Below are 13,459 nucleotides of genomic sequence, written 5' to 3' on the forward strand. Positions count from 1 at the left end.
TATTCTGTACATATAAAACTTCTTGAAGGCCCTGGCTGGCGTAGGTCAGTGGATTGAGCGCGGGCTGTGAACCAAAGCATCGCAGGTTCAATTCCCAGTCAGGGCACATGCCTGGGTTGCAGGCCACAGCCCCCAGCAACCGCACATTGATGTTTCTCTCTCTCTCTCTCTCCCCCTCCCTTCCCTCTCTAAAAATAAATAAATAAAATCTTTAAAAAATCATTACTTTAAAAAAAACTTCTTGAAAGTATTTTTTCAAGTGTAGTTACATTCAATATCACTGTGCACGAGTTTCAGGTGCTCCGCACGGTGGTGAGACAATCACACCTTACAAAGCACTCTCCTGATATTTCCAGTACCCCAGAGAGAGTTATTGCAATATTACTGACTATATTTCCTATGCTGTGCTTTACATCCCCGTGACGGTTTTGTAAATACCTGTCTGTACTTCTCACTCCCTTCACCTTTCCTCCAGTTCCCCTACCCCCTTCCCCTCTGGCAACCGTCAGTCTGTTCTCTGTATCTATGTGTCAGTTTCAGTTTTATTTGTATGTGTTGTTCTTTAGATCCCACATCTAACTGAGATCATATGGTATTTGTCTTTCTCTGACTGGCTCATTTCACTTAGCATAATACCCTCTAGGTCCATCCATGCTGCTGCAAATGGTAAGATTTCATTTTTTATGGCCAGCTAATATTCCATTGTACATGCCATATATGAACCGTTACTTCTGATCCACTTGTCTGTTGATGGGGACTTGGTTGTGTTCACAGCCGGCTATTGTAAAAAATGCTGCAATGTCAGGGTACATGCCTGGGTTGCAGGCCATGACCCCCAGCAACCGCACATTGATGTTTCTCTCTCTCTATCTCCCTCCCTTCCCTCTCTAAAAATAAATAAATAAAATCTTTAAAAAAAATGCTGCAATGAACACAGGGGTGCATATATTCTTTTGAATTAGTGCTTTGGGTTTCTTCAGATACATCCCAGATGTGGATTCGCTGGGTCATAAAGCAGTTCCATTTTTAATTTTTTGATGACCCTCCATACTGTTTGTTTTCCTCAGTGGCTGCACCATTCCGCATCCCCACCAACAGTCCACAAGGGTTTCCTTTTCTCCACGTCCTCACTAACACTTGTTTGTTGTTCTACTGATGATGGTCATTCTCACAGGTGTGAGGCGATATCTCACTGTGGTTTTAACTTGCATTTCTCTGATGATTAGTGATGTTGAGCATCTTTTCATATGTCTATTGGCCATCTGTATGTCCTTTTTGGAGAAGTGTCTATTCATGTCCCTTGCCCATTTTTAAATTAGATTTTTATTTGGTGTAGAGTTGTATGAGTTCTTTATAAATTGTGGATATTAACCCCTTATCAGATGTATCATTGGCAAATATGTTCTCCCATTCAATGGGTTGTCTTTTGTTTTGTTGATGGTTTCTTTTGCTGTGCAAAAAATTTTTAGTTTGATATAGTCCCATATGTTTATTTTTCTTTTGTTTCCCTTGCCTGAAGTGATATATCAGAAAAGATATTACTATGAGAAATGTTGAAATGAAAGAAAAAAGAGAAATGTGCGAGATTTTACTGCCTATGTTTTCTTTTGGGAGTTTTATGGTTTTGAGTCTTGCATTTAACTCTGTAATCCATTTTGAGTTTACTCTTATATATGGTATAGAAGAAGGTGGTCTAGTTTCTTTTCTTTTCTTTTTTTTTTTTTGCATGTATCTGCCTAATTTTCCAATACTATTTATTTTAAAATATTCTATTTATTTATTTTTAGAGAGAGGGGAAAGGAGAAAGAAAGACAGGGAGAAAAACACTGATGTGCAAGAGAAACAATGATTGGTTGCCTCTTGCACAACCGAAGTGGGGACCCTGCCTGCAACCCAGGCATGTGCCCTGATCAGGAATCGAATCTTTTGGCTCACACGTTGGTGCTCAATCCACTGAGCCAAACCAGCCAGGGCCCCAACATTATTTATTGAATAGACTATCTTTACTTCATCGTATGTTCTTGCCTTCATTTTAAAATATTACTAATTGACCATACAGGCCTGGGTTTATTTCTGGCCTCTCTATTCATGTTCTCATGTGTGTTTTATATGCTAGTACCATGCTGTTTTGATTACTGTGGCCTTGTAGTATAGTTTGATATCAGGTAGTGTGACTCCTACAATGTTGTTCTTCTTTTTCAAGATTGCTGTGGCTATTCAGGGTATTTTGTCATTCTGTAAGAATTTTTGGATCATCTGTTCTAGTTCTGTGAAATATGTCATTGGTATTTTGATAGGACTTGAGTTGAATGTATAGATTGTTTTTGAGTAGTATGGACATTTTAATGTTAATTCTTCCTGTTCACAAGCATGGTGTGTGCTTCCATTTATTTGTATTTTCTTTAATTTCTTTCTTCAGTGTCTTATAGTTTTCTGAAAACAGGGCTTTTACCTGTTTGGTTAAATGTATTCCCAGGTATTTTTTTGATATAATTGTCAATGGGGTTGTTTTGTTAATTTCCCTTTCTGATCGTTCATTATTTGTATGTAAAAACACAACCAATTTCTGGATATTTATTTTGTATCCTGCCATTTTACTGAATTTATCAATCAGTTCTAGCAGTTTTTGTTCTGGTGGAATCTTTAGGGTTCTCTATATATTAAAAAAAAGTGCTGCCGCCTGGCTGGGTGATTCATGGTTGCCCCGTACACCAAAGGGTTGCAGGTTCAATCCCTGGCTGGGGTGTTTACTTGGAGGCAGCTGGTCTGTGTTTTGCTCTCATATCAATGTTTCTCTGTCTCTAAAATCAATAAGCATGTCCTCTTGGGTGAGGATTAATAAATAAAAAAATTTTAAATGCTGCCAACTATGCATTTGTGCCACTTTAATGCTTTGTTGGACACAAATCTGCAGAATAAGACCTGTCTCTCTGGTAATGACCAGACTGTTATTTGAAGCAACAGCTCCCACTGCCTGAGCTTGACCCATGTGCTCCAGGTCCTCTGCTCCGTGAGGAAATATTCAGTTCTAGGCAGGAGGGTTTGCAGAGTGCCTGGGGCTGCCCGAGGCTCCAGCTGTGGGCATGCTGACTCAGGGAAGCACTCCAGCGTGAATTCACTGCCGCCACTCATCAGCGCCGGCTCAGTTGAAAGGGCACTGGTTAGACTGGGAAGGACGGTAGGATTCTTTCTCCTTCCTTTTCAAAAACTCTTTATTCCCTTGCCTCTGTTCCTCAGAGGGGAAGAGCTGGGACCCTTGGCAGAGTGGAATGTATCCGTGTTTCTTCCTTTTCCTCCTTCCCACCTTTTCCTATTCACTACGCACCAAGTGTTCTTTGGGCAACTACTCCCTCCCAGGGGCTTTGATGGGTCTTGGAGGTAAAGGCTGACTCAGATGTTGCCCTGCTCTCAAGGAGGTCCAGCTAGAGCAGAGGCCCTGAGGAAACGAAAACATACATCCACACAAAAACTCATGCTCAAATGTCCACAGTAGCAAGATTCACAAGAGGCAGAAAGTGGAAACAACCCAGATATCCATCAATTGATAATTGGATAAACAAAGTGTGGCGCAGCCATGTGCTGGGATAACATGCAGTTGTGAAAAGAAGCGAAACACTGACTTAAGCTACAACGTGGACGAACCTTGAAAACGTTATGTGAACTTAAAGAAGGCAGACACAAAAGGCCACCTAGTATGTGATTCCATGTATGTGGAATGTGCAGAACAGGCAGACCCACAGACAGAAAGTGGGTTAGTGGTTGCTAGGAGCTGGGGAAGAGTGGGGGAGTGACTGCTAGGGGGGACAGGGCTCCTTTTTGGAGTGATGGAGATGTTTTGGAACTAGATAGAAGTGATGATTGCACAACATGTGAACGCACCAAATGCCACTGAATTGTACATTTGAAATGGTTAATTTTATGTGAATTTCACCTCAATTGTTTTTTATAAAGGCAAGTGTCTAATAAAGTCAGGAGAAGGTTTTAAAGAGGCAGAGGGGGCTGAAGAGTGAACTAACATGCGCATTTTATACACACGCTGCTCTGTCCCTCTTCTCTGTAGCAGCCACACCTGCTCTCAACCAGGGGAGGGCAGGGGTGGGGACTCCCGAATAGGTCCAGGGTCCAGGAAACACACCACCCGTGTGCAGTTACCCCAAATGGCAGAGTGACGGGTGATGCACCACCCCTAGTTCTGTCCTGCCCACACAGCATTTAAAACTTCAAATTTGCTATTAAATTGGAGATCTGACACAAAAATTCTAGCGCTCTGTCTTTTCTTGAGTCATATCTGCCCTTCACGTGTGGTAACCACCACCGGGAGCTGACTGTCCACCACTGTTCTTCACGTGGGTGTTGGAATATTCTTCCAGCTCCTTCTCTCATCTATGCTGCCTGCCTGGCGCCCTTCAATATCTGAGACTGCAATTCCTATTCTAGAATCAGTTAGAATCGTAGTTTATCCCATGGACAGGGCATCACTGTGTGCCAGGTTGGAATGTCCATGGCACGATGTCATTTGCTCCTCACATCAGCCCTATGAGGTAGACAGAAGCCCATTTCACAGAAGAGGAAACTGAGGCTGGGTTAAAGGACTGCTCCAATTTTGAAATGGACAAGTTGGCAGAGTTGATTCACTTATTGCCCTCTACTGCCCCCTTGTGCCCAGTCAACACATGTGCACCAACCCCAGTGGGGACAACAGGGAAGAAACCCTTTGGCCTGAGGAGTGCCTCTTACTGGGGGAGCTGGGTGTCCTGTTCCGCCATCAACTCCTTCTGCCAGAGGAAACCTGCACTGTTGGGCAGCTGGCACTGTCTTTGGTTCTCATCAGGATGTGATTCAGCCTCCCAACCCTGGATGGTGCATGAACATCCTACTTGGCTGCTAATCTAGTGGACTGCTGCCTAACCGTCCAGGTGGGGAAAGTGTTCAACTGCTCAGCAGCGCAGACTGGGAAACCAAGGAGCTGAGTACAAAGTGAGAATGTCTGAGAGTCTGGGAGCAAACATCCGCTCTGCAGCTGTGCAGCGCTGTGTCTAGGTGGTGCCTTCCCTCTCTGAGCCTGTTTTCCTCATTGGTAAAACGGAAATAGAGGTGGTACATAGATTTCATTCATTTCACAAACACATTAGATGTCTGAGTGCCAGGAAACATACAGGGCTGAATGAGGCAGACAGTAGCACACAGTTTGGAGGGTGTTGTGGACAGATTTCTGGCAACGTGGCCAGGCTCTAGTACCTAGTTATCTGATCAAATACTAGCCCAGGTGTCGCTGGGAAGGTATGGGGTAGATGTTGTCCAAACCTAAAATTTATGGGCGTTAAATAAGAGACTGTCCTTGACAATGTGGTGGACCTCACACAACTGAAAGGCCTGAAGGTTTTCCCGAGGAAAAAGGAATTGTGTCTCAAGGCTGCAGCATTGAATCCAGCCTGAGTTTCCAGCCTGCCCTACGGATTTTAGGCTTGACGGCCCTTACAAATGAGTAAGACAATTCTTTGGAATATATGTATGTACACACAAAATATACACAATCATATATATAAATTAATATATGAAAATATAATATATCTATACTATAAATAAAAATACATGCTTATTTGTATAACTGTGTGTGAATAATACAAATAAACACAATAATAGTATATATTAATTAATAATATATGTAATGATAAATACAATAATGCAAATATATGTAATATATATAATGAAAACCAACTGGTTCTATTTTTTGTTAAGGAGCCCTGATTGACACAAGAAAGAAGGAAGATGATAATCAAGTAAACAAGTAGATGAGCAAAGCAGGTGATATTTACGACAAAGAAAATAAGCAAGATGAAGGAAGAAGGGGGCAGGGTGCAATTACAAGGCAGTCAGGGAAGGCCTCCTTGAGGAGGTGACTTTTGAGTGGAGACTTAAAAGCAAGTGATTGGCATCATGGGAAGACTGAGGGAAGGGCATTCCAGGTGGAAGGCACGGCAGGCACAAAGACCCTGAGGACAAATAAACTTGATGAGTCCTAGGAACAGATCAGAAAGCAGACCAGGGAACCAGGAGCAAAAAGAGCAATGGGGGGGGGGGTACTGGATGTAGGATGTGGGTGGGGAGGGAGGCGGGGCCAGGGGGAAGCGCTGCTGTGGGAATGGGAGGAGGTCTAGAGCCTGAGGCACCTGGCACAGCCCCCAGAATGCAGTGGATATTCAATCAATATTCCAGATGATGCGGGAGAACTGGAGACGCCGACTCAGCAGGACTCCAGGCTCCTTGGAGGAAAGCCCACAGCTTCCTGACAAAGGCAGAGCAAATGCCTGCCCACCTTGCCAGTCCACAGGGCTGTGACTTTCAAGACCAGGTGAGACCTTGTTATTTCCCCAAGTCCCAGGACAACCTCAAATTATGCAGAGCTAAAGCCCTGCCATGAACTTGAGGTGGGTCCCCACGGCTCTCTGAGGGGCTAATTCTCAGCAATGGGCATCCAGTGGAAAGGGTGGGGCTCCCCTTCATATGCAAGACATACAATATGGCTTTATCCTTCTGTAGTGGGTTGAACTGTGTCCTCGCAGGAAGATAATTCCATGACTAACTGCCATCTCCTGGGAATGTGGAAATAGGGCCTTTGCAGATGTAATTAAGTTGAGCTCATACTGAATTGTGAGGGCCCCGAATCCAATGACTGGTGTACTTAGAAGGACAAGAAAATTTGGACACAGACACTCAGAAGAGAAGGCCATGTGAAGACAGAGGCAGAAGTCAAAGTGATATGTCCACAAGCCAAAGGATGCCAAGGATTGCCAGCAGGCACCAGAAGCCAGAAGAGGCAGGAAAGATCCTCCTCTTCAAGGCTTTGGCCAGTAAGCACCATGATTTTGGACTTCTAGCCTCCGGAAGTGTGAAAGAATATATTTCTGTTGTATATATATGTGGCTTATATATTAAGCCACCTAATTTGTGGTGCTTTGCTGTGGCAGCTCTCAGAATCTAACGCACCCTCTGGGTATGAAATTGAAATCTCTCCCTTGGGCATCCCTAGGACGTGACAACTGTGAACCCTCCAGCCTCACACCAATAATGTGGTCGGGCTCTCTTATTGCACTCCCTGCCATGCCAAACTCTTCTTTGCCCCAGTGCCTTTGCACATCCTGTTCCCTGTGCCTAGAGTGCTGCTTCCTGCTTTTAGATATTCTGTTAAGTTTGAGACTACAGTAGAAAAAACTTATGAACAAACAGCAAACAAAATCCAGAGCCACTTGGCTGATGCTCCAGTCAGACATCTAGTCTTGCACCTGCATCTCCTTCACTATGAGACACTGGTCAAGCCCTTTTCTACCCTGGTTCTCAGTTTCTCCACTCAATCTTCCTTCAGTCCCTCCCCCTGCATGGTTGCTCTCTCAGCTTGGAATGCTCAGCCTCTGCCTGGTCAGACCTCACCCAGGAATTCTCCAAGTGCCAAGAACCCACCCGCAATTTCATGCTGGCTTGTAAGGTTAAGGGGGACAGACTGTCTGCCCCAGACTGGGAGTGCCCCATGAGGGCGGCTGTCTTGTTCTCCATATGTCCCCAGCATCTTGCCCAGGACCTGGTATACAGTCAGTGCAGACCATTAGAATGAATTAATGGATAAAACAGACAGTTTTCTCCCAGGCTGCCCTCAGCTCAGGCCCCATAGGGATCTACAGAAGGGCAGGAAGTGAAGGAAGAGACTGTAGGATAATGGTGGCAGGAGGGGGCTGTGGACATAGGGCAAGTGCTCTGACACCTACCGAGAAGCTTGAAGATGCCCCTGGGAAGGGCTCGCTGAGCTGGAGGGAATAGAATTGTGGGTTGTCTGGCACCAGACAGAGGTGCTTATGTTGAGATGCAGCTGGACGCAGCGTCAAGGAGCTGCACTCGTTTCTTCCGGAATGAGGAAGACAGAAGCCTTGGCAAAGGCACACGCACAACCCGGGGCTGCACAGCAAGGCCACTATCTTGCAAACACTGAGCTACTAAAAAGGGAGGGGGATCCTGTGCAGCTGGGGTAAACTCACTTGGAATTCACATTTGCAGCTGCAGCCAGCCCCATTTTTGTCTCCAGGATGCTTGAGAGCGGGGCTACCTTTTAAAATAATTGCGGGGCGGGGGGGGCGTGCACACAGATAAAGAAACTGCAGTGAACAAGATACAAGGAACAACATTGAGAATGACAATGACTTTGGGCAGCCTCCATCATTTAGACAGTCTCACGTGCCTCACTGAGTTCTCACAACTTCATGAGCCAGGGCTGATTGCTCCTATTTTACAGAAAGGAAAACTGAGGCACAAAGATGCTCAAAAAGTTGCCCAAGGTGGCCAACCAAGCCTCTTGGGGTTTGAATCAGAAGGTTCTGAAAGTCCAGACCCAGACTGCTTTGGGCTCATTGGAGGCCAGGCATGCTAATACTGCCTGAAGACCCCTTGAAACTCTGGGCATTCGCTGCTGGAAGGAACCTACCAAAATCACCCCCTCAGGTTCTACCTTTTACATGGGAGGAAACAGAACTGCTCCCCTCCCCCAACACTAGGAGCAAGTGACTGCACTCAAAGCCAGTTCTTGTCCATTTTAGAGCATCTTTAACTACCAGGACTTCCTTGCTAGAAAATGATCCTTTATTTGCCCAAACTGTAAGTCTGGGTGTCTGGAGACCCCTTAGCCAGGCATTAGCACTTCCTGTCTTACAGAGTTGAAGAGAAAGACTTATGGGGGGAATGTGGAGAGGAAAGAACATCCTAAAGGTGAAAGGGCGGGAGGTTGGATCCAATGCAGCAGCCATCACTTTCCCAAAATACTTGTATTCCTGGAAGATGATGGCACTGGGCAGACAAGAGCTTCTCAGCTCTACTGAGAATCAGCACCTCTTGCTATAAAGAAGCACCCACACGTGTGCAAAGCATGACTGAAAACGACTAGCTTCGGGAGAGGGCCAAGTTCAAATCCAAATGGGGTCGACACCCTCCACCAGCAGCTTCTACTTGGACGCAGTTGAGGGGAAGCGTGGGACCCCTCCCACCAGCCAATTTAGCTTTAGAATGGCACTGGTCGTATAAAGCATGCATCGGATTATTTGAGTCCACATATTCTATGCTGCTCTCAGACCTGCGTCCCCTTCATGCCTGTTGTTTATCAACCTAGTTTCTGCCCTCAGTGCTCTCAGCAGCTGGGATTTCTGGAGGAGGAGGTCCTCTTCAAAGTCTCTTTTCCAGGGTGAACATGTTCAGTCTTTCTGGCTATTCCTTCCCAGATGGTTATGTAAGTAACTCTTGGGCATCATCTCCCGGGGACAAAATCCTTGCATTAAAGGAGGAAGGAGATGAGTGGTTGTATGCAGCCAGTAAATTAGGAGAGCCTGGGCTGAAGATATTCTCTCTTATGCAAGCAAGCAACACCTCACTGGAGGAGAAAAGGGAGAGAGAGACACGGTGGCTCACTCATATCAGCAGTGGGTGCTCAGGGCTTTCTTCCTACTTAAGTTTTTATTCCTTCCAGTGACTGTCATTCATTCATCCTGTCTGTTGAGCACCAACTGTATGCCAGGCTCTGTCCTCACACTGGCATGAAGCATAGTCAAACCAAAGGCCCTCGCTCTTGTGGGGTTCCCTTTGGGGGAAAATAGACTTTAAACAAGATAAATATAAAAATATTTTTGCTCTTCCTGGTGTGGTTCAGTGGATTGAGGGCCAGCCTGTGAAGCAAAGGGTCACCGGTTCCATTCCCAGTCAGGGCACATGCTTGGGTTTCGGGGCAGGTCCCTGGTGGGGTTGTGCAAGAAGCAACCACACAAGGATGATTCTCTCCCTCTTTTTCCCCCTCCCTTCCCCTCTGTCTAAAAATAAATAAATAAAATCTTAAAATATGAATATATTAGCAAAGTAGACAGTATGAGTCTCCTATGGCTGCTGTAACAAATGATCACAAATTTAGTGGCTCAACCCACCACAAATGTATTCTCTTATGATTCCAGAGGCCAGAAGTAAGTCTAAAATCAGTTTCACTAGGCTGAAAGCAAGGTGTGAGCAGGGCTGGTTTCTTTTGGAGGCTCCAGGGGACAATCTGTTTCCCACTTTTTCCAATTTCCAGAGGTGCTTGCATCCCTTGGCTTACACCCCCTTTCTCCCATGATTCTGGTCTATTACTTCCATCACCATAGCTCCTACTTCTGTAGTTTAGACTTCTTCTGTCTCCCTCTTATAAGGCCCCCTGTGATAACACTTAGGACCCACCCAAATAATTCAGGACCATCTCCTCATTTTAAGATCTTTAACCTAGGCCTGACTGGATGGCTCAGTTGGTTGGAGCATCATTCCATGCACTGAAAGCTTGCAGGTTTGATTTCTGGTCAGGGCACATATCTAGGTTGCAGGTTCAACCCCTGGTTGGGGTGCGTATGTGAGGCAACTGACCAGTGTCTCTCTCTCTCCCCTATCCTCTCTTTCTAAAATCAATAAAAACATATCTTTGAGTGAGGATTTTTTAAAAAGGGTCCTTAAATTAATTACATGTGCAAAGCACCCTTCACCATTAAGGGAACATTCTCAGGTTCCAGTGGTGAGGATGTAGATGTCTTTGGGTGTCATTATTCAGGAACTGGGGAAGGGGTGATAAAGAGACCAGGAGGCTCTCTCTGAGCAGGTGCCCTCTGGGCAGAGACCTGAAGGAGGTGAGGGAGGCATGGATTGTTGGGGGAAAGTGTTCCAGGCAGAGGGAACAGGCAGTGAAAAGTCTGAAAGTCAGAGGCAGCTGGGCATGGGGAAGGAAGCTACAAGAGTTGGAAGGGCATGAAGCAGACAGAGGGTGATGAGAGTGAGCTCAAAGAAACAGGTGGAGGTTGAACCCGGGTTCTCTGTGGGACAGGCATTTGTCCCAGGGGTTTAAGCAGGGTATGACACAGTCCCTCTGGCTGCTGCAGGTAAAAATACAGTCAGCTGGATTTGTGGGAATCCAGGTAAGACTATTGTAATGGTCCATGAGATGAGTTTACAAGAATGTTTAGAATTCTTAAAATAGTGTGGAAATGAGAGTTTTGGGGGAGTGTAGGGGTGAGGTAGAAATCAATCTTAAGGCAGTGAATATTTATTATGGGTTTGGGCCATTCAACTGGCAGTGTCTCCTGCTCCCCACCTTGGAGAAGTACCACGCCCACTCCCTCCACAGCTTACTCGGAGACCTGGGGAGCTGTACCTGGGAAGATCTTCATCCTGCCATTCATCTTTCACATCCACGTGTTCCATCCGGAGTGTGGCTTCTGTTGTTCCCATGGGATCTGGGAACAGGCACCAGCCTTGAAGCAAGAATGATTTCTGAAGGAGAGCAAGGGATGGTGGTTTTACTGAACAATCATCATAATAACAACCTCTCACCCATGTGCAGCATCTCAGATCCATCTGCAAAAAGCTTTTGCAGCCATTGTTTTATTGAATCATTGCCCAGGTCTATGAGTCTTCCCATTTCACAGGTGAGAAAATAGAAGCATAGAGAACTAAGAACACCCATGTGGGTCTGGAGTGTGAACTCACATGAGAAACTGAGGGTCTGTCCAGCTATAAGCCCTCCCCACTAAAGTTCTTAAACACACCTTCCCCAGGGCTCACCATCCCTCCATTATCTTGGGCTTCAACTGGGAAGCCATAAAGCTATTAAACTCATTTATATTAAAGTGTTGATGACTGATATACTTAAGCTTCCTTGCTGGGATTGATCCAGTCAATCCCACCCCACCTCTGTCTGCCCCAGGCCACCTGCTCTGCACCTTTACCTCATCCCCCCCACACCTCAAAGAAGCAAGTCCTAACAGCTTGCTGACCTGAGGGCTAATGGAGGCACTGTGGAAAGTGTCTGGGGTTAGAAGTCAGGATCATAATTATTACCAACCACAAAATGTCAGTTTTGTTTTTATTGTCCTAGAAGCTGGCTAGGGGCATGGGGTAGGGTGGACACAGCACTCTAGATGATGGCTTAAGCACTGGGCTGTCTGGGGGCAGAGTCAACTGCTGAGTGAGATTAAGTTTGGGTATACCCTGGCGCAGGGCAGACTCTCAGGCCATTCACAACTCCAGGTCTCAGTTTCTCCATCTGTAAATGAAAGAGTTGTTCTAGAAATAATCTCTGTGATACCTTTAGGTATAACATTGCAGAATTTTATGACTCAACTGACACCACAGGTTCTGTGGTTTTAATCCAGTGGCTCTCCACTGGGGGCAATCCTGCACGCCCCACCCCCTGTCCCCAGGGGACACTTAGAGTCCATGTTTGGAGGCATTTTAGTTGTCACAATGGGAGAGGGGTTCTCCTGGAAGTAAAAGGGTGGGAGCCAGGGAAAATTCCCAGCACTCCACAGTGCCCAGGGTGTCATGACCTGGTCCCAGATGTCTGTAGGTCTGAGATTGACAAACTCCATTTTAATCGCAGCTTTGTGAAAGGACTTTAGGCATGGGCTTGACTGTCCTTATAGAAGGCCTACTGTGTCATTACACCCCATCCTCCCATCCTCCACACAGGTCCTGTGGTGTTATCCTCACCCACCAGCATCTAAGGTCCCCGCCTCCAGCCAGCCCTTCACCTTCCCTGATACACCAGCTGTCCCTCTGTAGAGCTGGTGCATGGCCAACAGTTTGGGTGTGACAGCCAAACCCTGCCCGCACTGGACCACAGGCTCTGGAGAGGATAGGTCTGCATTTGGGACCCTGGCTCAGAGAGGGAGGACCCAGAAGGAGCAGAGACAGGTGAGGAGGCCAGGCAGGGAGGGAGCGGATGGCTAGGATTGGAACCCCTTCCCTAGTGCTGCGAGAGTTTCTCAGTTGCTTCTTTTCACTGTCCTCAATGTCGTCATTCATTCATGGAGGAGGGACAGTGAGACGCAATACGCCAAAAAAAAAAAAAATCCCTTTCTGACAGTACAGGCAACCGCCACCACCCAGAACCTTACAGCAAGTGGAAGTTCACGTCAATGAAAATTCGTTTCCTATCTAAAGGGAGTGGTCTTTTGTGTCCGTTTTCCTTATCCTGAGTTGGGTGTGAACTCAGCCCCCAGGAAGAACTGCCCCCCACATACACATCTACAGCCTAAACCCTGGAGCCACACATGTCACCCCAAGATCCTCTAAATGTGGGTGTGGATAGGCTCCCCGCGGGCCCGTCCACTCCCATTCTCCCATCCTGACTTCACATTTGAGAATGGCAGCCAAGGCAAAGGAGGGGACTGCTGAGAAGTGTTCCTTTGCACTGAGATGTTGAATTATCAGCACATCACATTCAAGTTCCGATAGAGAAGGAGGAATCTCTTCAACCATCATCTCCCTTCCTCCCAACCCAAAGGCAAGCCTTTATGTACACATCTCTCAAACCCTTTTTCCGGATCGCTCCCGCTGTTATAAATAGGAAAGGCACGGAGGTGGAACCTGGACATTTTGGTCTCTTAGGAAGCGTCCCAGAGAAGGGCTGAGGGTT

General features: G+C 46.2%; 1 protein-coding gene across 1 annotated transcript in view; it reads right to left on the reverse strand.

The window, feature by feature from the left end:
* ATCAY (ATCAY kinesin light chain interacting caytaxin) overlaps positions 1 to 13,459 on the reverse strand; it is a 31,588-nt gene that overhangs the window by 17,245 nt on the left and 884 nt on the right. Inside the window, exon 2 of the mRNA XM_045830938.1 lies at positions 11,195 to 11,313. Coding sequence (XP_045686894.1) covers positions 11,195 to 11,271 — 77 coding nt within the window. The 5' untranslated portion in view covers positions 11,272 to 11,313. The remainder of the gene's footprint in view (positions 1 to 11,194; positions 11,314 to 13,459) is intronic.

Source organism: Phyllostomus hastatus, unplaced genomic scaffold, assembly GCF_019186645.2.
Source record: "Phyllostomus hastatus isolate PE091 unplaced genomic scaffold, TTU_PhHast_1.1 phas_contig_159, whole genome shotgun sequence".
Classification (NCBI taxonomy): domain Eukaryota; kingdom Metazoa; phylum Chordata; class Mammalia; order Chiroptera; family Phyllostomidae; genus Phyllostomus; species Phyllostomus hastatus.